At 47.8% G+C, this 26,314-nt stretch overlaps 1 protein-coding gene across 1 annotated transcript in view; it reads right to left on the bottom strand.

The window, feature by feature from the left end:
- Nucleotides 1–26,314, bottom strand: part of LOC120997199 (squalene synthase-like) — an 84,477-nt gene that overhangs the window by 25,159 nt on the left and 33,004 nt on the right. Inside the window, exons 2-3 of the mRNA XM_040427194.1 lie at nucleotides 15,879–15,976; nucleotides 191–374 (exon numbers count right to left, since the gene is read on the bottom strand). Coding sequence (XP_040283128.1) covers nucleotides 191–374; nucleotides 15,879–15,976 — 282 coding nt within the window. The remainder of the gene's footprint in view (nucleotides 1–190; nucleotides 375–15,878; nucleotides 15,977–26,314) is intronic.

Genomic DNA, 26,314 nt, shown 5'->3' with positions numbered 1-26,314 from the left:
TTTTTTCTGCTATTACAAAAGCATTGTATAATATTATTGAGTTGCTATTATATTATATACTGTAGACTCAATATGGTGGTATTATGTAGTCATCTTCTGGCACTATTACTTTCTGTGTTTCCATAACAGAATAGGTGGTCTCTTCTCCCCTCGTCATCTGACCCCTGTACCCCACATCAGTCCATCTTACCGTGGGGAAGTCCTGCAGAACTACACGATGCTTATCCTTGCTTTCTGTAAACCTCCAGTCCGCTTGGTACAGGTACGTGTGGAAGTTAAGTAACATGGGGATTTTGGTCTCCAGACTGATGGTCATGTCGTCCTCCACGGTGTCCAGAGCTCGAAGCACCAGATATAAGATACACACTGCATTTCTACAACAAGGAACTTCAGTCAGTACTCTGGGCACTTTTATGAGACTAGTGAAAATAATAATAAAAATAATAAAGAATAATAACAAGAATAATAATCTTTATATAGCGACAACATATTCTGCAGCGCTTTACAATCACAGGGTTCATGTACAAACAAAATCATACATTACATAGCATCAAAAAAGTCAACAATTAAAACAAGAGGAAAGAGGGCCCTACTCGCAAGAACTTACAATCTATAAGGAGACAGGGGTGACAAAAAAGGTAAAAAGTTCCTGTTTTTGAAAAAAAGTGCAGGAGGAGTAGATATAAAGCTACACGAGACGGTGACCAGTTGATATCATAGTGCATCTGAGTGCAAGGGGTGTGAGGCAGGGGCGTAACTATATTGGGAGCAGGGGAAGTGGTTGCTATGCGGACCAAACTCAGAAGGGGCCAACCCAGGCAGAGGACTAAAAGACTTTATTGTCAGGGCCCCCTCAACAGCATTATACAATGACATTATATACAGGGACATGACATGTAGGAAATGGACAGAGAGGGTGCTGAGCCTGCTCTGAGAGAGCCAATTTGACTAGCCACAGGGGTGGGGGTTGCACAGGAGGAGGGTGTTGCAAAGAAGTTTCTTGGGCATCCCCATTCAAAAATTTCAAGTTGCGCCTGTGGGGTGAGGGATACAGGTGGAGGATGATCAGGCTCTGAAGAATGATGTTGAAGGGGGGAATGGAGAAGAGTTAGATTAATGGGATGTGATAGGCCACCCTTGTCAGGAATATTGATTATCGTTTAATGGCAGCCATGATTTTCATTTAATTCACCTTGGTCAGTGTACATGCAAAATAAGTTCTCACTTCAACCCTCGGCTTGTCAGATAGCAGGGGTAGTGAACTTCACAGGGGTCCTGGCTTCAAGCAAGCCACTTGTTTACAAATTCACATGTCTTCCAGTCAGTTAGGAACCAATCTGATGTGACAGGAAGAATCTATCAGCATGAGGTCTAAGCCATTCACCACTTCAATCAGATTATCAGACAGGTTGGAACCGGCGGTTCATAAGGAATTATGAATCGCCCGTGCATTACATACATTAACCGGATACATATTTGTGTCCCAGTGGCCACGATGAACAGGCCGTGGTCTTAGTCTGGCGGTGGGATGCCAGGGAAGGGAGAGATACATATCTCCCCACAGAAACAAAATAACGGTACCATGCTTGAACTCTACTGGTAGCCGGAACCCTTGCGGATCTGTTGGTCCCAGAACCATCTCCCTGTGACCTTCTGATCTGGAGCTATGAACCCTGAAGTGTTTTGTGGGTCATTTGCTGCCAGTCCAGCAGAGGTGGGGTGGACCCATCCCAGAGGCCGGGAGGGGAGGGACCGGCTACAGGTTAAAAGGCTTGTGCCAGCAAGCGGACGGGTCTTTCTGTGAAAGGGGGTCACATCGTGCCATGTGTTTGTAGAGACCTGGAAACTGCTGACATCACTGCCCCCACATGACCACAGCCAAGGACTATTCCACCATCATAACCCAAAGGAACATTCATCTACCCGGTAACTGACTTGTACTCTGTGTAATCCTGTTTGTACCATACTACCTGTATTCGTAACCTCAGACCACTGTAGATATTCTTTGTGTATAGTGTGTTATCTAGTGTGCCCTTAAGGCGATTCAATATATAATTTAATCTTGTGCTGTCTTGTATCTCGATCACGAATCCCCATGTCCGTGTTTCAGCCTAGTTTTAAGCTACCGCGGGTTAGTTTCTCACCCTATATAATCCCGTTAGCGGACATGGCTTATATCAAACGAGAAGCTGGTGGCAGATTTCCCTGAGGAAGCGCTGTTTCACTTGGTAAGTGACCAGGCTCCCTCAGCTTGTTGCCTCTTTGTGCCCGTGTGGACAGGAGGAGTCGGTGTAAACTGTACCAAGCTGACCTTACATGCTCCTCTAGGAGGGCGTAACGCCACGTCTTGGTAACCAGTGACCATACTGCATCTCGTGAGCTCAACGTAGTTGCCATCAAGCGGGCACGAGGGGTGGTATCCCTCACATATTTCCCCACATCCCCCCTTTTAGAGGGCGCTAGGGGAAGCACATTCCTGTGTTTCCCTGTGTGCCCATCCGCACCCTCTCTGGTGGTGAATGGCAAAGTGGTATGGCTAGAGTGCAAGGCTTCCACGTACCCACCTCCCATTCGTTCCTGGCCAATGGAGTCATCCTGACGGAGCAGGACACCGAGGCCACAACTACTGGCGTCAGGCGGTACTATAAACGGCCGCGTGAAGTCGGCTGCCTGGGGTACTGGGAAGCACCTGGAAGGCCGTCTCGCAGTCGGTTGTCCAATCGACTGCGGAGGGCAGCTTCTTTCTGGTGCGGTCCATCAGGGGCCTCGCCAGGCTATTATGGTGGGGCACAAACCCCCTATAGTACCCAGTGGTGCCCAGGAAGGACATCACCTGGTTCTTGTCCCGGAGTGTGAGCCAGGATGCGCTGGCATCCACTCTCCCAGGCTCCGGTTCTGAAGCTTCCCCGCCTATCCGGGGCCCCTCGCTTATGCCCAGCTGGCACTTTCCTGGCGTAAGGTTCAAGCCTGCCTGGCAGATATGCCCGAGCATCTGCGCCAGATGCTCTCAGGGATCCTCCAATGTAGAACCGAAGATGGCAATGACCTCCAGGTACGCGGTCGCGTACCCTTCGAGTCCCTTAAGCAGCTTGACCATCCGCTTAGAAGTGGCAGTTGCATACTCCATGCCCAACGACATCCTTCCGGGCGTTTTGGTGAACATTTCCCGGAAGGGACGGCATTCCGGGAGGGCACCTGCCTCCCGCTCATGATGCGCCTGCATCAGGTTCACGGGGAAGGCAGGAGGTCCAGGGTGACCAGGTACATCCTGGCATTGAGCCGCTGGTGCTCGAGGTGCAGGCCCCCCCACGCTGCCTGAAGATTGTCCTGAGGTACGGGAACTAGTATCCACGCTTGCTGACCCATCTGGTGGGTCCTCTCACAAGCCATCTGGTTGTACTCCCGCATCTGGACGGTCTGGGCCTGCCCCATACTGTTGTGCACCAATCGCAATAAGGCCGTGCGCCATAATCTCGTGCGCAATCCGCAAAAACTCCACCCTGAATGGATAAAGGTACCACGAATTGTCGTTCCCTAGGCCACGCCTCTGGTGAGCCCGGCTGGACCGTTTCCCGGCACAACCGTCCTTGGTCCCAAACCACCCTCTGGAGGTCCGAGTCCAAGGGAGGCCATGCCACCTGCTCCGGGAGAGCTTTCAAGCTGGCGCTAGCCCCTAACGCCACCTGAAACCGCTGGTGGAACGTGGTCAGAATAGACGAGACTGTCACGTCCCCTGTCAGTTCTACTACCTGCCGGTCCCTAGGCCACTCTTCTGGTGAGCCCTGCTGGACCGTGACCCGGTACAGCCGTCCTTGGTCACAGACCACCCGCTCAAGGTCTGAGTCCGAGGGAGGCTGTGCCATTTGCTCCTTGAGAGCGTTCAGGCTGGCGTCAGCCACTAATGCCACCTGAAACCCCTGACCGGACGTAGCCAGAATAGATGAGATTGCCACGTCCTCTGTCAGGTCCCTGGGACTCGTCTCCTGGCCTCCATCTGACTCGGCAGCCACTGGGTCGGAAGAAGGAAAGCCATCAGACCCCTGAGGGGCCCTTAGGGCCCCAGCACTCCCATTGCGCGTGACAGCAGCTATGGCCGCTGCCACCGCTGGTAGTGCCTGCTTTCCCTTGGCTTTTGACCAAGTCGCCAGTCCAGATGGACTAACCTGGCCCTCTGACATCCTAGTTGTGGAGGAACCCTGCACTGAGGCTTTACCTGGGAGCCCTACTTCTTCTGGGACAGCCCTGACCTCATTTTCATCCTCCTCCTCTGCAGCTGTCTGCCCCTGCTTGTCCCCTCAGTAGTCACACCTGAGGACAACAGGTTCCAGCATGCTTGCTGGCCACACCCTGGGGCCTTAGCACAGCGGGCTTGGATGACCCCCTCCCCACTGAGCGCTGGGGACACATGGCCTTGAAGTGTCCTGGCTGCTTACACAGGTGGCAAAGTCAGGGTTCCCCCACTGACGTGGAAAGTGTAGCAGGGGGCGGTGCCCACTTGAGCCTAGGGGCAGGGGTAGCAGGTGCAGCGCGCGTCTTACCCCCTCTCCAGCCGACAGGTTTCCGGGCCTCTGAAGTCCTGTTGTTGGTGTATTCATCGACCAGAGCTGCTGTTGTCGAGGCCCCATTTGGCTTCCAGTCGTGGAGGTACTGCTGTAGGTCCTCTAAGCAATTCCACAAGAACTGCTCTGTGGCGATAAGCTCCTTCAGCTACTGGACGGTGGTGAGCTCCGATCCTGTGGTCCATTGGTCGTCCGCTCTCAGTAAGACCCGCATGTGATCGGCCCAGCTCTGGGTAGAACCCCGCTGCAAACTCCTAAGTTTTTTACGGTATGTCTCAGGGGTCAAGTTGTACTGCCGGACCAGAGCCTGCTTGACGTCCTCATAGCTCAGGATGGTCTCGCTGGGCAGGCACCCAAAGATTTCAAGGGCTTTTCCCCTGAGATGTGACGTGAGGAAGCTGATCCACTGGTCCTCAGGCAGCTGGTACTGATAGCAGGCCGTCTCAAATGCCAACAAAAATGTGTCCAGGTCCCCATCTTTGACCAGCAGGGGGAAGTCCTCTGCCCACAGTTTGGGAATCCGGATCTCTGGAGACTCAAATTGGGCTGGAGAGGGCTGCTGGAGTTGGAGCTAGAGCACTTGTAGTCGGTGCTCACGCTCGGCCTTTGCTTGCTCGCGATGCTCTGCAGCCTCTGCTTTCTTCCGACGCTCTGAAGCCTCTGCTTTCTCCCGACGCTCTGCCGCCGCCGCGAGGAGGAGCTCAGAGGCTGCCTGGTCTCCGGCCTGGAGACTGTCCAGGGCAGCTTGTAGAAGAGCAGCCGAGTCTGCCAGGCTGGGGGATGGGCAGGTGGAAGGAGGCCCACCACGGACCTCACCTCCGGCAAATGGCTCTTTGGGGAGCTTTGGCTGTGCTCCCCCTCGCCTTGAATAAAGTTGCCTTCCACCTCCTCTCGGCCCCCTATCTGGACTGCGTCCTCCCCGCCACCATTCATAGCATTGGCCATCTCCTTAGCTTTGCTCCTTGTGATACTGTCTATTGTTGAGCTGATCTTAAGACTCCAGACTAATGCTAGTAGTCTTTAGTGTCTGGGGGTATGGGTCCCACACACACTAGTATCTCGATCCCACTTTTCTGACACCAATATGTGAGGGATACCACCCCTCGTGCCTGCTTGACAGCAACTACGTCAAGCTCACAAGACACGGTATGCTCACTGGTTACCAAGACGTGATGTTACGCCCTCCCAGAGGAGCATGTAAGGTCAGTTTGGTACAGGGTTTATAGCTCCAGACCAGAAGGTCACAGGGAGATGGTTCTTGGACCAACTGATCTGCCTGGGTAGAGTCCAAGCATGGTACCGTTAATTGGTTTCTGTGGGGAGATATGTATCTCTCCCTTCCCTGGCATACCACCGCCAGACTAAGACCACGGCCTGTTCGGGAGTGAGAGGTTCAGATTAAAAGGTGGACGTTAACCTTAAAGGGAGACGGTCACCTAACTTTCACCAATTAAACCATTAGTAATGGCCAGCAACTCGTTGCACATGCATTCCAGACAAACCTTTGTCATTTGACACTGTTTGGATTGTCCTGAAAAAGCATTTTTAATCCTTTGGATAATGGCTCGAAAGTGCCCAGCGAGGCAGGCTTTGGTTTTGAAAGTGCCCAATCCCGCCGAGCTTCCTTCCGCTATGTTCCACCCCCAGGGTAGAGGGAGAGAATGCCAGGCACAGCATAGGGGAGGAGCGCAAGACTTTAGGAGACGTCAGGGCCAGGCGTGATCATGTTTACACTGACTGGCCCTGTCAAAGTGCAGAGGGGGCAGCAGTTTCAAAGTTCTTGGAGTAATGGCAACGCCCCCCGTTGCTCCTAGAGGCTAATTTGCATATATTAAAACTTCATTTTTCTCAGCAAGGTGGGTACATATGAGAGTGGGACCAACACAGATGCCTTCAGCTGCCAAGTGCACCTGCAACAGGCCAGCCAGTTTCATAGGTGCAAATCTGGCAGCACTGATTAGAGCGCTGCTTTCTCTTCAAACAGCTGATCGGAAGTCGGACCCCCGCAGATTTGATATTGATGGGGGGCATACTAAAACTCAGTGGGGCCCACAGCAAATATTTCCCCCAACTTTTTCGCAATCCTCTCCTCCAGTGCAACCCCCACTCCTGCAGTTAATCAACATCTGTCTCTCTCAGATTAGGCTCAGACAAATCGCACATCTTTTGGGGAGATTTATGAAGACCAGCAGTTTCTGACAGTATTGATATCTCCTGTGCTTCCGAAGGATGCGCCTAATTTAGGACGAAGTGCAGTAGGTAGTCAGGGCTGCGATGTGTGGACTGTGATGGCAGTGCCCACGAAGGACATTCAACCAGGGCCAGACTGGTACTGAAATGCAGCCCTGGCACAAAAACCCCACATATAGTATCACCCCCCCCTTTCCCCCTCCTAAATCACGAAATACAGAGGTGCACACAGCAAATCTTGCTGTCCTTAATCACATTGATAGGGACAAGTGAACACTAATTTTGTACACTGCCACTATACAATCAATAATACCACACTGTAACATAACTAATACAATGTACTGTCCACCAGATATAGATATCATGCACTACGTCCCCTGGAATAGCCTGCTAAAAAATATGTAATTTATACATAGTGCCCCATGCTTGAAATAATGTATGTATACCGTCCCAGACAATGTATAATAGTATACGGCAGTATATGAGTGCATAATATGATATCGCAGTATATTACACTATATAGCAGTATACAGAAGTACATAAGAGTGTATAATAGTATACAGCAGTATATTACAATGTATAGCAGCATATACTGTAAGTGTATAGCAGTATAACAGTAACAGCACTATATATAAGTGTACAGCAGTATATAACAATGTATAGCATTTTACAGCAGTACTAATAATATATATTTCATACACCCAAACATACAGACACTATACACATATTTACATATATATATAGAAATAGACACACACACACAAACATTTACACCCATATTTGCACCTAAATCTCTTGGTGGCAGAGGAAGTAGGAAGGCAGACCAGACAGCCTCCCCTACCGCCCCTGTTGGTCCCAACACAGAATCTTCCAGTCACAAGACAATTCTTCAGAAAGGTCGGGGTTCGGCAGAATGGTGATGTAGCCTGCCTGCAGCTCTGTAAGACAGCCATGGCTAGTGGGAGGGTCCTCTTCTCCAGCCCTGCACTTGTTTCTTGGCGCCCGGTGCTCCAACAGGCTGTCTGTCACATCCTTTCTGACCTGATGCTCTTAGCATGGTCATGTGAGGTCACCACACTGGGAGCCTCAGGTCCTGCTGCGCTTGTCCTCTCAAAGGTGCTGCAAACACCCTGTCACTGTTAGGACATTGCCTCAGCATCTCAACAGTTCGAGGGGCAGGGCTCCCAGTCACCATTAGATCCCTGCAAACGCCATCATAGGGTGCCGATACTGTGTCATGGCAGGTGGGGGCCTGACAAAGACCACCAGACCTGAAATAGCTATATGATAAAGTTGTTTAAAAGTTATTAAAATTAATTTTAAAAAAAAAGCTAAATATTTGTTCTATAAAAAGTGGCCTTACTTATGAAAGTGGTTAAAAAAAAACAAGACATGCACACACTGTATACAGTATATTACACCATATTTGATTGAACCTGTATCATAAAGATGTCATTTATACCACCCCATGAACAAAAATATTGGATTATACTTACCGGTAATCGTTTTTTTTTTTGCCTAAATCTCATTTACACCCTGGAGAGACCGCCTCCACCTCCTCAGGACAGGAAACAGGAACCAGAACTGCCTTTTAAAAGAGGGATCATCCCCTCTACCTCCAGTCCTTTTTCAAGAACTAAGAAACATAGCATCTCAAAAACCTAAACATTGTCTCTCTCTCTCTCTATATATATATTATATCTGAGAGAGAGAGAGACAGAGAGAGAAAGAGAAAGAAGGTAACAAGGCAGCACTCTGGTTTTCAGTGAAACAAAGTGGATCTTTATTACACCCAATGCAAAATGCAACATTTCAGCTCATCTCAATGGAGCCTTTGTCAAGGACATATTGATTTGATGCAATAAAAAATAACATACCATCAAGACACGACGATTGCTGGGATTTCTTCTACATTACTTTGTCAAGGGCTTGACAGAGGCTCTATTGAGATGAACTGAAACTTTGCATTTTGCATTGGGTGTAATAAAGATCCACTTTGTTTCACTGAAGACCGGAGTGCTGCCTTGCTACCTTCTCTACATTCATCGCTTTTTGTTGCCCAAAAACTGGCAAGGACTTGCACCTTTATTATTTTTTTGGGGGATGGGATTTAATCGGATGCTGTCATAGGCTCAAAGAAAACAGATTACCGGTAAGTGCAATGCAATATTTCTCTTTTTCGCCTATGACAGCGCCCCTGGAGAATAGGAAAGATACCCTATCTAGGGTGGGACAACAGCATGAAGCACCTTACGGCCAAAGGAAAGACCCTCATTTCAAGGAATCTGAAGTCTATAGTGCCTAAAAAAGTATGTGGAGAGCTCCAGGTAGCTGCCCTACAAATCTGTTCTATAGAAGCTGAAGTTCTCTCTGCCCATGAAGTGGAGACTGATCTAATAGAGTGAGCCCCGAACCCAGAGGGTGGAACAACTCCCTTAGAAGAGTAAGTTAAGAAGATAGCCTGTATAATCCAACTAGCAATAGTCTAAGAAACCGCAGGTCCTTTCTTTGCTCCCTAAATTTAAAGCAGTAGACGTGAGGAGGACCTCCAAGGCTGAGTGAGCTGTAGATATTGTAAAATATGCCTCCTAAAACTTAAACAATGGAATTCTGCTTCCTTCTTATTTTTAGGAGAAGCACAGAAGGAAGGTAATACAATCTCCTGAGAACGGTGAAAAATAGAAGAGACTTTTGGTAAAAAAGAAGGATCAGGAGAAATCACCACCCGATCTTCCAGGATTACCAAGTAGGGAGGGTCAACCGAGAAAGCAGCAATCTCACTCACCCTAATTGCCGAGGTAATTGCCAGAAGGAACGCAAGTTTAAGAGAGAGCAACTCTGGGGGAGATCTTATCGATAGGCTCGAAGGGATCTGAAGTGAGAGCAGAGAGGACCAAATTTAAATCCCAGGGAGGAACTCTTTTACAGACCGGGGACAACTTGGATACTGCTGTCACAAACCTCTTAACCCAAGGATGTTCGGCTAACCTAAACTCAAACAAAGTGCTTAAAGCTAAAATCTGGACCTTTAAAAAGTGCTAGGCCTAAGCTTTTTCTTCCATCCCTCTTGTAAAAAATCTAATACAAACTGAATGTCAGCAAAATCTAGCACATTCACAGGTTTATTGACAAATCTGTAAAATGCCTTCCAAACTCTCAGATAGATATAGTTACATAGTTACACAGTTAATATGGTTGAAAAAAGTCCATCAAGTTCAACCAAGGGATAGGTGGGGACACGAATCCCAGAAGTGACCTTTTGTCGACTGGCCAACAGAGTGTTACCCGCATCCTCAGAGAGACCTCTTTTCTTTAAATTCTCCCTTTCAACCAGGCAGTCAGGTGCAGATTCCTCACCTCTGGGTGAAAGAAAAGACCCTGAGACAGAAGCTCCTGAGACTCCGGAAGCACCCAGGGGTTCGCTATCGACATCTTGCGGAGCCTGGAAAACCAAACCCTTCTCGGCCAAAAGGGAGCTATAACTATCACTGTGACTCCCTTAGTAACAACTTTAGCTGGGGGTGTAGGCATGAAGAAGGCCCTGCCACCACGATTGGGCCAAAGCATCCACTGCTCTCAGATGCTTCCCTGGAGATAGGGAAAAGAAGGTCTCTACCTTTCTGTTTGACATGGTGGCAAAAAGATCTATCTCCGGAATCCCCCATAATGCTGTAATCTGATTGAATACCCCCTGATCTAGGGACCACTTTCCCTGGTTTAGATGATGACGGCTGAGGAAGCCCGCTTTCACATTGTCTGTACCGCAGAAAGAGATAATAGAGAAGCTTCTGCTAGACTGAAAATTTGATGAGTGAGACCCATGAGGCCCAGAGCCCTTGTACCTCCCTGCCGGTTGATATAGGCCACCGCTGTCTTATTGTCCGAGTAAACTCTCACATTTCTGCCTTTGATAACCGGGAGACTCTGTGCTAAGGCTATCCTGATCGCATACAATTCCTTGTAATTGTGTGACTGGGACAGTGAATTGCTGTCCCAGCTCCCCTGCAACAGAAGGGACCCCACATGGGCTCCCCAACCAGATGGGCTTGCATCTGTGGTCAAAGGGAGAACTGCCTCCCTGAGCCAACAAACCCCTTCCTGTAAATTTCGCAGAGCCATCCACCACCAAGGAATTCAGAGTCTGGTGTGATAGAGAGATCTCTGCGTCCAGAGAGAGGAGACATCTGTCCCAATCCTGCAAAATCTGAAGCTGGAGAAGCCTTGAATGATACTGGGCCTTCTCTACCCCTGGAATAGCGGCCGTCATGAAACCCAGCACCAACCTGGCTTCCATTAGGGTGACTGACGGATGCGAGTGCAGTAGCTGAAGCCTCGATCTGATAAGCATAGCTTTTTGTAGGGGTAACAGGCACCTCTGGAAACTGGAGTCCAGGATCATTCCTAAGAAGCTGCATCTCTGGCTTGGGCATAAACTGGATATCTCTAGGTTTACTTCCCATCCCAGAATCTGACTTGAGTGGGCAACTAGAAGAAAATCGGCCAGATACGGTACAATGACGATCTCCTTCTCCCTCACATGGGCCATCATCTCTGATACAATCTTCGTGAAGACCCTCGGAGTCTGTGAGAGTCCAAAGGGTAAGGCCTGGAACTGAAGATGCAGAACTTTCCATGACTGCTACCCTCAGAAACATCTGGTGGCCAGGATGGATAGAGACATGATAGTATGCATCCCTCTGGTCTATTGTAGCCATAAAACAGTCTGAGAAGATATTGTTCACAGCCGACCTGATGGATTCCACTCTCTTACAGCAGATACCGGTTCAAACACTAAGTTTATTATTGTCCGAAACGAGCCATTTGGTTTTTTGACAAGAAAAAGTGTCGAGTAAAACCCTTTTGTCACTTCCTGCTCTGGAACCCTTACCAACACCTTTTTCTCTAATAGGGAAAAAACTTCAGATCCCACAAAGCAGTCGGCCATCATCTCAGAACGGTAATCTGTTATCACAAACCTCCTTCCTGGAATGCTTTGAAATCTTAGTTTTAAGCCCTCCCTTATAACCAAATTTATTGAATGGCTGTTGGAGATCTTCTGCTATTGATGGTAAAAAACAAACAGACAGACGACCTCCTAATGGGAGCCTGGCGTCATTGGGACTGCTTTTTTGAGGCATCAGACCCGGAAAAAATAAACCCCTTAGTTTTCCTAGCAGCTCATGTAAACTGCTTTGCTCTCTCCTTCCACTGTCACGAGGGTGTCAAGAGCCACGCCTGACTCAGTTATACCCGGGGTCAGGAAGTCGCAGCGGGTGGCTGCACGCTCGATGTACAAAGACAGTGCTGTTTCGTAATGGTAGCTTTCTGGGTTTGCCTTGCAACTCTTTTTGGCTCACTCAGGGATCTGTAGCTTCTCCTCCTCAGCTGTTTCTTGTCCAGCAATCCCAACCTCCTTATATTCCCATCTCCCACTTCTCTGGTTGCCAGATATAGAGCTTCCTGCCTGGACTTCTATACTGACCCACTGGAGCTGTGTAGCTGTGATTCCTGGTTGTTGTTCCAGAACGTTACCCTCCAGATCCCTGTTGGGCCTTGGTGTTCTGTTGTTGTCGCCCACCTGGGATTATATGTTTGTCTGTATTGTCTGTCCTCTCCTTGGTGTTTTCCTCTTAGTGTCAGTGGTGCGGACTAGTGATCCCACCGCCCCGTTCACTACTCAGGGCTCATCCTAGGGAAAGCCAGGGTTTAGGCACGTGATCGGCGTACGGGTGAGGAACCCGTCTAGGGACGTCAGGGCAGTCAGGTGCCAGCCGCAAGGTGAGTCAGGGGTCACCACCTTTCCCTCTCCCTTGGACAGGGCCTTCCCAGTTCCCTCCCTTTGCGTGACACCGGTCATTACATCCACTTAAAGCTCTCTTTAATAAATCTGGGATGGAATGACCTCCTAGGGGGCTGACTAACAGAGGGAAAGCCTTTTTTTCTTGTCAGAGGCCTTTTCTAGTAAATCGTCAAGGACCGTCCCAAATAAAAATTTACCCTGACAAGGGATGGCACGAAGCTTAGCCTTGGAACTAGCATCCCCATTCCAGCCCTTTAACCAAATATCCCTGTCGACCAGAGTTAGATAAGGCGGAATCCCTAGTGAATCTTAAAGAGTCCGCAGAAGCACCGGTTAAAAAAATCTAACGCATTATTTGTAGTAGGGAAGGAAGAAAGTAAGTAACTGCTCCCTAGGGGTACCCCCTTAATGTCAGCTTCTAATTCCCCTATCCACACTTTTAGGGACCTAGCAACAGATGTAGCATCAATAGCAGGTTTAAAAACCGCCGCAGAGGCCTCCCAGTTCTTTTTTAAATAAACCTCTGCTATTTTGTCCATCGGGTCCTTAAGCTAACCCATATCCTTAAAAGGGAGTGCAGCTTTTCTGGACATGACTGCTGTAACTTCTGATCATCAAACCCCATGGTAGCTCTATCCGCCCTGACTAGGGAGTTAGTGTTCTCAACATGAAACGGTGGTTTCCCTGCTGCCTCTTCCTCAGAGGACTCATTTAATGACACCCATTTTCCTTCTTCTTCCAAACTGGAAAGTACATCACTGTCACTGGAGGGAGAATCTTTAGCATCAGAAGTATTGGGACGGCTTTTAATCAAACTGCTAACCAACTCTCTGACCTCTTCACAGATCATCTGCCTAATGCTGCCCATCAGAGACTGAGCCTCCTCCTCCATTAACTTGCTGATACACACTTGGCATAGGGGTTTTGCCCAGGCAGAAGGTAGCTTCTTTTAACACACAGCACATCCCCTTTCTTTTGCTCTGGAGGTAAGTACAAAACATGACCCCATGAGCACATACTATGAAAAAAACATGCCGGGGTATAACCCCACCAAGGTACCGGTGTATCATTGGTGGTTTCAGCACGCTGAGCCTGCTCCATGTTCCTACAGCAAACACAAGCCAGAATGGAGGAACTGCCCATGTTTCCCCACTCGGCATGACAGTGAGCCGACTGGACTTTTCTCCTCGGCGAGGGCAAGCCGGCTCCCTCCCCTTCCGGTCCACAACCTCAGCTTCCTCCCACCGCCAGAACCCAGAAGTAAAGGAATCCAGAACGCAGGCCGGTGGCCGAACATGCGAACACGGCCGCAGAGGTTCGCAGGAGCCCAGGAAGGCCGAAAACCCCCCAGGACCCGGGAGGGAGAACAGAAGGGGTAGGGAGAAGGGGTAGGGAGTCTTCTGCCGCACGGGGTAACTCTCCTCACACTAAGACATAGCCGGGGCCCCCGCAGCTCCATATCAAACTCTGTCCAGCGGATCCTATCCCACCTGCCCCTTAGGACAGGAAACAGAACTGGAGGTAAAGGGGATGATCCTTCTTTTAAAAGGCAGTTCTGATTCCTGTTTTCTGTCCTGAGGAGGTGGAGGCGGTCTCTCCAGGGGTGCTGTCATAGGCGAAAGAGAAAAAATTTCAATAAAAAAAAAAAATATTATATATATATATATATATATATATATACACATACATACATACCACACACACATATATATACTAGCAGAAGGACCCGGCTTTTCACGGGTATATTTCATCTATTTCATTTCATGTTTGTGTGTGTCGTTAAAAGATATCGACAGTATCCCCCATAACAGTGAACTTCAAAGTCCCCCACCCCTTAACACTGCCCCCCCCCCACACAGTGCCCCGCCACTTTAAAATGGGACCTCCACAGCAGCCCATCCCCTTTAAGGGTTCATTTAAACGTCCGCAAAATGGGTCTGCATCCGTTCCGCAATTTTGCGGAACAGTTGTGGACCCCTTTCTTTTTCAATGGGGACAGAATGTGCTGTCTGCATCCGCATTTGCGCATCCGCACTTCCGTATCCGCAAAAAAATAGAACATGTCCTATTCTTGCCCGCAATTGCGCACTTTGCCGGTGTCCGTGTTTTGCGGATCCGCAAAACACATACGGACGTTTGAATAGACCCTAACTGAGTTTCACAGCCTCCCACTCCTTTGACAGTGACCTCCACAGTACCCCTGCCCCCTTAACAGTGACCTCCAGAGTGTCCAACCCTTTAACAGTGACCTCCACAGCGGCCTGCCCCTTCAATGCTAGGGCTACACGACATGTGTCACGTGACATTTTGTCTCAACAATTTTTATATTGATAGGCTATGGTGTCGCACTGTGACTGTGACACGACAGTCGCAAAAAATCCATTTTTCTGCAACTGTCGCGTCACAGCATGTCACATATCCTAGTGCAACACCATAGACTATCATTATAAAAAGCTGACCTACAGCAGTGAAAAAAATGTCTTTGTTATAATGAAACCTGGAATAAAACTGTGTGTATGTGGTGACTAAAGGCCTGTGAGCTTCTATTGGCTGATAAGGGACATGTGACCATGTGTATGGCAGTTGGGATATGAAAAGAAAGACTTGCAGGCTTGTATTGGCTAATGCCGATCATTTTTTGGGAATATCTCAGAAACGGTAAGTCCTAGAGAGCTAAGACCCAGTCTAAAACCTTCCCGGACACCTGATTTACCTGTGTGCCAAATTTGGTGAAGATCAGTCCAGTTATTTGGTCGCGCATAAAGAACAGACAGAAACATATATACTAGCAGAAGGACCCGGCTTTGCACGGGTATATTTCATCCATTTCATTTTATGTTTCTGTGTGTCGTAAAAAGATATCAACAGTTTCCCCCATAACAGTGATCTCCACAATGCCCGCCCCTTTAACATTGACCTCTACAGGGCCCGCCCCTTTAACATTGACCTCCACAGTACCTGCCCCTTTAACATTGACCTTCACAGTGCCCGCCCCTTTAACAGTGACCGTATCTTTAGCATTGACCACCCCTTTAACAATGACCTTCATAGTGGCCTCCCCTTTAACAGTGACTTCCACAGTGCCCGCCCCTTTAACAGACTTTAACAGTGCCCGCCCCTTTACCAGTGCCCGCCTCTTTACCAGTGACCACCCCCTTAACAGTGACTTTCACAGTGACTGCCCCTTTAACAGTGACTTTCACAGTGGCCACCCCTTTAACAGTGACTTTCCACAGTGGCCGCCCCTTTAACAGGGACCTTCATAGCACCCACCCCTTTAAGAACAGTGACCTCCACATTTACTACAGAATAACAGAGATCTCACCCACCTCAGCTCTCCGTCCAGGGCTTGGGTGGCAGCGGCGAAGCTCCTGCTGGTCTGGTCCAGATACTTGTAGCAGGTCTGCAGGCTGTCGTTCATGGAGTCCTGTCGGGGAAGAGTAACAGAGTGAGGATTGCACACGTCCAGGTTCTGGGGGATAAAGCACTTGTGCACTGTGCGGCCCTCCTTCAGCCCCCGCTCCTGCAGCTTGGTGACAGTAGTGAGCACTGACAGCCTGGCTTCAGCGCAGGGTCCAGGCACAGAGTCCTCTTGAGCAGGCAGAAGGCCACCTTGCAGTTTACACTGGTGGCGTCACTGTGTACATACATTACTTATCCTGTGCTGATCCTGAGTCACATCCTGAATTATACTCCAGAGCTGCACTCACTATTCTGCTGGTGAGAGTGACTTCCTCAATAGAATAGTGAGTGAAGCTCTGGAGCGCAATACAAATAGTAAGTTAGAGAGCTATTTAAAAAAAAAAAAAAAAAGCGCTTAAGTAAATGATTCCAATTTTACATGAAGAAAAATCCTAATGAGGTGTACGGCCATAGGTATAACAGCCTTCCGCAAACAAGCGTGTAAACTGTGAATTTATTGAATTCCCATTAGAAAATAATTAACTGTAACGTTCAGATTTGTCCTGATAATACCGTATTTGCTGTACAGAGTTATAATCATGGGATTTTTGCTGTGTGAAAAAAAACAAAAAACTTTAAAAAGTGGCCTAAACGGGTGGAAATGCTCCAAACCCAGACACTGTAGCGTGTCTATAACCGGGGGAGCAATTCCTCCGCATGCGGTCCGCAGATAACGGCAACCCCCAGCAAAAATATTCGTACAATGGAGGATGCCGGTGCGGACCGCATGCAACACAAGGACATCTTACACAAAATTATACATTGTGCAGATGAAAAAATATACATACACAATTCACTGCAAAAAAATGCACCAAAATGATACGCAACTGACAATACTAGCTAATTCCTCAGGCAGATGTTAAAAGCTGAGAACTTTGCCAATATCTTCCAGTCAGGAACATATCGGAGCCCCTCATGCTGGTAACGTTCTTTTGCACCTGGTGGCTTCTGTGTCACATGGTCTGTTGTGGGTGCGGCTCACAGCTTTATTTCACCTCACAAAGCATTTGTGATACCACTATGGAGGCATGTGAGCCTGGCTGTGAGTTGGTTTCTAGCACTGAGTGGTAGGACCCCATGCGTGCTGAGACACCGCGATGTGGTGCATGAGGGGCTCCGATATGTTCCTGACTGGAAGATATTGGCAAAGTTCTCAGCTTTTAACATCGGCTTGAGGAATTAGCTAGTATTGTCAGTTGCGTATCATCTTTGCTGTGTGCACACAGTCATACTCAGAGTCCCGGATTCCCTGTCCTTATCTTAGATCACATGCTAGCTAAAATAAACGCAAACAAGTGCAGCATCATCAGGCGCACTACTTGGGGTTTCTTAAGGTACATCTTTGTCATGACGCCAGTTGCAGTGAATCAACAAGGGCACAGGGCCCCTTTTAATGACACTGTGGATGGTAACCAGGTGTAGGAATGCCAGAGTGGGGTAGGGTAGCCTAAATGTTCCTTAAGGTGTTGTGCACGTGTCACGATGCTCCTACCTGGATACGCTGGAACCTAAGGCGCGGCCTTCCGAAGTGCAGAAGAAGGGGGTAGTAGTAGGGGGATGAAGAATAAATTGAGTCCAGACCATGTGATGAGGTTGATAACAGCTTTAAAAAAAAACTCACTGAAACAAGCGGCCTAAACGGGTGAAAATGCTCCAAACCCAGACACTGTAGCGTGTCTATAACCGGGGGAGCAATTCCTCCACATGCGGTCCGCAGACAACGGCAATCCCCAGCAAAAAATGCGTACAATGGAGTTCTCAGCTTTTAACATCGGCCTGAGGAATTGGCTAGTATTGTCAGTTGCGTATCATTTTGGTGCATTTTTTGCAGTGATTTTTGATAACAGCTTTACTTGAATAAACTTTTCTCCAAACGATTTACAGGCTTTGTCTTGGTTTCCAGCAGGCTTTGGCATTAACTGTGGCAGGCAAACTCCTCTGCTACATCAGTCGCTCTCTGGCTCTGCTGTGCTAACAGGATAGCTGTATCACTTAGCTTTAGCTATAGGCTGTACTTTGCTCTTTACTCTGGTCTGTCTCTAGCTTTGTCCAGGGAACACTTTACTCCTGGTCTCTGAGGCTTTCAGCTTTGGCCCCCTTATCCAGCCAAGTTGAAGGTGCTCAAGCTGGCCCAGACAGGGCTCGTCGAAGCTGAACCTTCCCCTAGCAGGGGATAAGCTGAACTAAACCTAAACTAAACTCCTCAATCCCTGCAGAAAGTGGGGCAACGCCCACCACACCACAGAGGGGGGTGTTAGAATGAAAGGTTCCACTCTATGTAAGTCTACTTTCACACTAGCGTTTTGGCTTTCCGTTTGTGAGATCCGTTCAGGGCTCTCACAAGCGGTCCAAAGCAGATCAGTTTTGCCCTAATGCATTCTGAATAGATAAGGATCTGCTCAGAATGCATCAGTTTGCCTCCGTTTGACTCCGTTCCATTTCCATTCTGCTTTGGAGGCGGACACCAAAACGCTGCTTGCAGCGTTTTGGTGTCCGTCTGACGAAACTGAGCCAAACGACACACAATGTAAGTCAATGGGGACGGATCCGTTTTCTCTGACAATAGAAAACGGATCCGTCTCCCATTGACTTTTAACCACCTCAGCCCCCAGTGCTTAAACACCCTGAAAGACCAGGCCACTTTTTACACTTCTGACCTACACTACTTTCACCGTTTATTGCTCGGTCATGCAACTTACCACCCAAATGAATTTTACCTCCTTTTCTTCTCACTAATAGAGCTTTCATTTGGTGGTATTTCATTGCTGCTGACATTTTTACTTTTTTTGTTATTAATCGAAATTTAACGATTTTTTTGCAAAAAAATGACATTTTTCACTTTCAGTTGTAAAATTTTGCAAAATAAAAGACATCCATATAGAAATTTTGCTCTAAATTTATAGTTCTACATGTCTTTGATAAAAAAAAAATGTTTGGGTAAAAAAAAAATGGTTTGGGTAAAAGTTATAGCGTTTACAAACTATGGTACAAAAATGTGAATTTCCGCTTTTTGAAGCAGCTCTGACTTTCTGAGCACCTGTCATGTTTCCTGAGGTTCTACAATGCCCAGACAGTACAAACACCCCACAAATGACCCCATTTCTGAAAGTACACACCCTAAGGTATTCGCTGATGGGCATAGTGAGTTCATAGAACTTTTTATTTTTTGTCACAAGTCAGCGGAAAATGATGATTTTTTTTTTTTTTCTTACAAAGTCTCATATTCCACTAACTTGTGACAAAAAATAAAAAGTTCTACGAACTCACTATGCCCATCAGCGAATACTTTGGGGTCTCTTCTTTCCAAAATGGGGTCACCTGTGGGGTAGTTATACTGCCCTGGCATTCTAGGGGCCCAAATGTGTGGTAAGGAGTTTGAAATCAAATTCTGTAAAAAATGACCTGTGAAATCCGAAAGGTGCTCTTTGGAATATGGGCCCCTTTGCCCACCTAGGCTGCAAAAAAGTGTCACACATCTGGTATCTCCGTACTCAGGAGAAGGTGGGGAATGTGTTTTGGGGTGTCATTTTATATATACCCATGCTGGGTGAGAGAAATATCTTGGCAAAAGACAACTTTTCCCATTTTTTTATACAAAGTTGTCATTTGACCAAGATATTTATCTCACCCAGCATGGGTATATGTAAAAAGACACCCCAAAACACATTCCTCAACTTCTCCTGAGTACGGGGATACCAGATGTGTGACACTTTTTTGCAGCCTAGGTGGGCAAAGGGGCCCATATTCCAAAGAGCACCTTTCGGATTTCACTCCTCATTTTTTCCTGAATTTGATTTCAAACTCCTTACCACACATTTGGGCCCCTAGAATACCAGGGCAGTATAACTACCCCACAAGTGACCCCATTTTGGAAAGAAGACACCCCAAGGTATTCCGTGAGGGGCATGGCGAGTTCCTAGAATTTTTTATTTTTTGTCACAAGTTAGTGGAAAATGATGATTTTTTATTTTTTTATTTTTTTTTCATACAAAGTCTCATATTCCACAAACTTGTGACAAAAAATAAAAACTTCCATGAACTCACTATGCCCATCAGCGAATACCTTGGGGTCTCTTCTTTCCAAAATGGGGTCACTTGTGGGGTAGTTATACTGCCCTGGCATTCTAGGGGCCCAAATGTGTGGTAAGTAGGTAAATGACCTGTGAAATCCGAAAGGTGCTCTTTGGAATGTGGGCCCCTTTGCCCACCTAGGCTGCAAAAAAGTGTCACACATCTGGTATCTCTGTATTCAGGAGAAGTTGAGGAATGTGTTTTGGGGTGTCTTTTTACATATACCCATGCTGGGTGAGATAAATATCTTGGTCAAATGCCAACTTTGTATAAATAAAATGGGAAAAGTTGTCTTTTGCCAAGATATTTCTCTCACCCAGCATGGGTATATGTAAAATGACACCCCAAAACACATTCCCCAACTTCTCCCGATTACGGAGATACCAGATGTGTGACACTTTTTTGCAGCCGAGGTGGGCAAAGGGGCCCATATTCAAAAGATCACCTTTCGGATTTCACAGGTCATTTTTTACAGAATTTGATTTCAAACTCCTTACCACACATTTGGGCCCCTAGAATGCCAGGGCAGTATAACTACCCCACAAGTGACCCCATTTTGGAAAGAAGAGACCCCAAGGTATTCGCTGATGGGCATAGTGAGTTCATGGAAGTTTTTATTTTTTGTCACAAGTTAGTGGAATATGAGACTTTGTATGAAAAAAATAAAAAAAATAAAAAATAAGCATTTTCCACTAACTTGTGACAAAAAATAAAAAATTCTAGGAACTCGCCATGCCCCTCACGGAATACCTTGGGGTGTCTTCTTTCCAAAATGGGGTCACTTGTGGGGTAGTTATACTGCCCTGGCATTTTCCAGGGGCCCTAATGTGTGGTAAGTAGGTAAATGACCTGTGAAATCCTAAAGGTGCTCTTTGGAATATGGGCCCCTTTGCCCACCTAGGCTGCAAAAAAGTGTCACACATGTGGTATCGCCGTATTCAGGAGAAGTTGGGGAATGTGTTTTGGGGTGTCATTTTACATATACCCATGCTGGGTGAGAGAAATATCTTGGCAAAAGACAACTTTTCCCATTTTTTTCCCAAGATATTTCTCTCACCCAGCATGGGTATATGTAAAATGACACCCCAAAACACATTCCCCAACTTCTCCTGAGTACGGCGATACCAGATGTGTGACACTTTTTTGCAGCCTAGGTGGGCAAAGGGGCCCATATTCCAAAGAGCACCTTTAGGATTTCACAGGTCATTTACCTACTTACCACACATTAGGGCCCCTGGAAAATGCCAGGGCAGTATAACTACCCCACAAGTGACCCCATTTTGGAAAGAAGACACCCCAAGGTATTCCGTGAGGGGCATGGCGAGTTCCTAGATGTGTGACACTTTTTTGCAGCCTAGATGCACAAAGGGGCCCAAATTCCTTTTATGAGGGTATTTTTAGACATTTGGATCCCAGACTTCTTCTCACGCTTTAGGGCCCCTAAAATGCCAGGGCAGTATAAATATCCTACATGTGACCCCATTTTGGAAAGAAGACACCCCAAGGTATTCAATGAGGGGCATGGCGAGTTCATAGAAATTTTTTTTTTTTGGCACAAGTTAGCGGAAATTGATTTTTTTTGTTTTTTCTCACAAAGTCTCCCTTTCCGCTAACTTGGGACAAAAATTTCAATCTTTCATGGACTCAATATGACCCTCACGGAATACCTTGGGGTGTCTTCTTTCCGAAATGGGGTCACATGTGGGGTATTTATACTGCCCTGGCATTTTAGGGGCCCTAAAGCGTGAGAAGAAGTCTGGAATATAAACGTCTAAAAATTTTTACGCATTTGGATTCCGTGAGGGGTATGGTGAGTTCATGTGAGATTTTATTTTTTGACAGAAGTTAGTGGAATATGAGACTTTGTAAGAAAAAAAAAAAAAAAACAATTTCCGCTAACTTGTGGCAAAAAAATGTCTGAATGGAGCCTTATAGGGGGGTGATCAATGACAGGGGGGTGATCAGGGAGTCTATATGGGGTGATCACCCCCCTGTAAGGCTCCATTCAGACGTCCGTATGTGTTTTGCGGATCCGATCCATGTATCTGTGGATCCGTAAAAAGCATACGAATGTCTGAATGGAGCCTTACAGGGGGGTGATCAATGACAGGGGGGTGATCAGGGCGTCTATATGGGGTGATCACCCCCCTGTAAGGCTCCATTCAGACGTCTGTATGTGTTTTGTGGATCCGTAAAAAACATACGGACGTCTGAATGGAGCCTTACAGGGGGGTGATCAATGACAGGGGGGTGATCAGGGAGTCTATATGGGGTGATCACCCCCCTGTCATTGATCACCCCCCTGTAAGGCTCCATTCAGACGTCCGTATGTGTTTTGCGGATCCGATCCATGTATCCATGGATCCGTAAAAAACATACGGACGTCTGAATGGAGCCTTACAGGGGGGTGATCAATGACAGGGGGGTGATCAGGGAGTCTATATGGGGTGATCAAGGGTTAATAAGGGGTTAATAAGTGACAAGGGGGGGGTGTAGTGTAGTGGTGTTTGGTGCTACTTATTACAGAGCTGCCTGTGTCCTCTGGTGGTCGATCCAAGCAAAAGGGACCACCAGAGGACCGGGTAGCAGGTATATTAGACGCTGTTATCAAAACAGCGTCTAATATACCTGTTAGGGTTTAAAAAAATCGCATCTACAGCCTGCCAGTGAACGATCGCCGCTGGCAGGCTGTAGATCCACTCGCTCACCTTCCGATCCTGTGAACGCGCGCGCCTGTGTGCGCGCGTTCACAGGAAATCTTGCGTCTCGCGAGATGACGCACGGATGCGTCCAGGAGGAATGAATCGACCGCCTCCAGGACGCATCCGTGCGTTAGGCGGTCCGGAGGCGGTTAATGGAGCTTGTTGAAAGGCTGCAGGGCAGCCAATCAACAAGCGTTTAACTAGTGTGCTCTTAGAAGCCATCACAGCCATGCCTACTAATGGCTGTGATTGGCCAAGTGCAGCATGTGACCCAGCCTCTATATAAGCTGGAGTCACGTAGCGCTGCACGTCACTCTGCTCTTACTAGTTGTAGGGATAGGATGCTGCTGCTGTGAGGGAGAGACTCTGATATCTGCACTTGGTGTGAAGTCAGCGATCTACAGCGTTTTTTGTTTTTGTGGTGCAATGCAAAATTTTTGTGCATTTGAGACCAGTAAGACTGAAAAAAAAGTTTTAATCCGTCTGTTAGTTAGGTGGGCGTCGGCGGCCATTTTGTGAAACAGCAGTGCACAAGCACTGCATATGTGCCAGGGACAATCATTTAATCCTGTTCTTGTAGTTCAGTGGCCGACATATACCCATTTTTAAAGTGCACCTGCACTGCATATGGGGAAGGGGAAAATAATACCGTCTGTGAGTTCAGGGACCCAGGGGGTGACCTATCCCCATTTCTTTCTGTAAAGTACCCCTGTGCTGCATTTCTGAGAGTGAAATATAAGCAGTTAAATCCATCTGTTCTATTGTGGGGTGACATATTAAATTTTTTTGTTGTAAAGTACTTCTGAGACCTGCATTGCATATGTGACAGGCAGGTACATAAATTCAGCAAATCCATCTGTTCCATTGTAGGGGTGACATATCAACTATTTTTTAAGTAAAAAAAAAACCCTGTACTTAATTTGTAAGATTGAAATATAATCTTAGTTAAATCCATCTGTTTCATTTATGGTTAAAGAAACCCTTTTTTTGGGCAATAAAGTACTTTTTGCCCTGTGCTGCATTTGAAATACAGTTAAATCCATATATTTCATTGTGTGTGAGAAAAAAAAAACTTTTTTGGGCAATAAAGTACCGTATTTTTCGCTCTATAAGAAGCACCTAGGTTTTAGAGGCTGAAAATAGGAAAAAAATAATATTTTGAACAAAATTTTTAATAAAATAGCAGACCAATATTTTAATATTAATAAGAGGTCACTTTATTGGGGGGGGGTCACTATTGGGGGGGGGGCACTTTATTAGGGAACAGCTCTGCACTTAGCCAGGAGCACGTAGTCAGGAGCAGGCAGTGTGATGACTGAGAGGCAGAGCAGGAATGTGTGACAGGGAAGTCTGCCCTGCCCCTCGTCTGCCTGCTCCTGTGCTCCTCAACTTTCCTCCCCCTCCCTCCTCCATAACAGCGCCGGTCTTTACCACACAGCACTTTCTGAGGCTGGCCAGTCCCTTCCACAGACAGCCCGCAGAGGCGACCATCCCCTGCATCACAGCGGCGCCCGGTACCTGCCATTGAATACCAACAGCGCGTCCGGCTCCTTCGGCAATCACCAAGCACCAGCAGCGCGGCCGGCCCTTTGATCATCGCAGCGCGGAAGGTACACTACTGTAACGCCGGACATGTTTTTTCCATATATTCACCCCATAAGACACTCTAACTTTCCCCCCCCATTTTGGGGGGGGGGGGAATGTGCGTCTTATAGGGCAAAAAATACGATACCTTTGCTGCCTGCACTGCATAGCAGACCGGGCAATAATTTATAAAAACTCATCTGTTCCATTGTTGGGTGACATGAACCCATTTTGGCAGTCAAAAAACCCCTGCTCTGTATTGTTCAGAAGGAACTTAATTTAGTAAAAACGTCTGTTACGTCGGGGGGTGACCGCAAAAAATTAGGAGAGCGTCAAACAAGGGACGTGGCCCTGTTCGTGGTGCTGCTGGTGTTGGTGGAGCTCCTGTTGCAGGGACAGGACTTGGTCGATCTGTGCCAGCAACACGCCCAAGTGAAACACTTTCCTCAGGTGCGAGTGGGCGACAGAACCTTCAGCGTTATTTGGTAGGGCCGAATGCGGCTCTACGAATGGTGAGGCCAGAACAAGTACAGGCGATAGTAGATTGGGTGGCTGACAGTGCCTCCAGTTCCTTCACATTGTCTCCCACCCAGTCCCCTGCTGAAATATCAGAGTTGGCACCTGCAGCCCATGGCCATCAGTCTTTCACCTCACCCCCTTGCAAATCAGCCAAGCATTCTGAGCCCCAAGTCATGCAGCAGTCTTCTGCTTTTTGATGACTTTGCTGGCAGGGTTTCCCAGGGCCATCCACATAGCACTGCCCCAGAAGTGGAAGAGATTGAGTGCACTGATGCCCAACCACTTATGTTTCAGGATGAGTACATGGGAGGACCACCGCAGCACGTCTCGGATAATAACAAAACACAGGTGCCAACTGCTGCGGCTTTCTGCAGTCTGCAAACCGACAAGAAGGGCAGGGGTGAGGAGTGGGTGGAAGATGATGTGGAGGACGATGAGGTCCTCGACCCCACATGGAATCAAGGTCATGCGAGTGACCTGTGTAGTTCGGAGGAAGAGGCGGTGGTCACACAGAGCCACCATCACAGCAAAAGAGGGAGCAGGGTGCAAAAGCGGAGCGGCTGTCCCCTAGACAGTACGCCTGCTACTGCCCACCGCACCAAGGGACCGAGCACACCAAAGCCAGCTCCAAGGAGTTCACTGGCGTGGCAGTTCTTCAGACAATGTGCTGACGACAAGACACGAGTGGTTTGCACGCTGTGCAATCAGAGCCTGAAGCGAGGCATAAATGTTCTAAACTTGAGCACAACCTGCATGACCAGGCATCTAAGTGCAAAGCACGAGCTGCAGTGGAGTAGAAACCTCAAAAACCAAGAAAGGTCCTCCTGCTTCCTCTTCTGCTGCAGTCTCTGCCTCTTCATCCCCCTCTGGAGTGACAGTGGCACCTGCCACCCCGCAAACAGAGGATGTGGCAGCAACCCCACCACCTCGGTCACCAAGCATCTCCACAATGTCCCACTGCGGATAGCAGTTTGGCGCATGTCCTTCCACCACCGAGGATTGCAGGGCGTTTCTCTTTGCCTCCTGTTGCTTGTTCTTCCTACTCCGCTTCCTCATCCTCTACCGCCTCCTCATCCGGTCAGCGTAACACCTTCACCACCAACTTCAGCACAGCCAGGGGTAAACGACAGCAGGCAGTTTTGAAACGTATCTGTTTGGGGGACAAACCTCACACCGCGCAGGAGCTGTGGACGGGCAAGGAAGAACAAGCCCGGCCTGGTGGTGTGCGATAATGGGGGAAATCTCATAGCAGCTCTGGGCCTAGCCGGTTTGACGCACATCCCTTGCCTGGTGTATGTGCTGAATTTGGTGGTGCAGAAATTCCTGAAAAATGACCCCAATATGTCAGAGCTGCTGCAGAAAGTGCGGGCAGTCTGTGCGCGCTTTCAGCGTTCTCACTCTGCTGCTGCTCGCCCGCTGCATCGTTA

The sequence above is a fragment of the Bufo bufo genome, chromosome 4 (assembly GCF_905171765.1).
Source record: "Bufo bufo chromosome 4, aBufBuf1.1, whole genome shotgun sequence".
In the NCBI taxonomy this organism is placed as follows: domain Eukaryota; kingdom Metazoa; phylum Chordata; class Amphibia; order Anura; family Bufonidae; genus Bufo; species Bufo bufo.
This window is presented reverse-complemented; position numbering and strand designations above follow the sequence as displayed.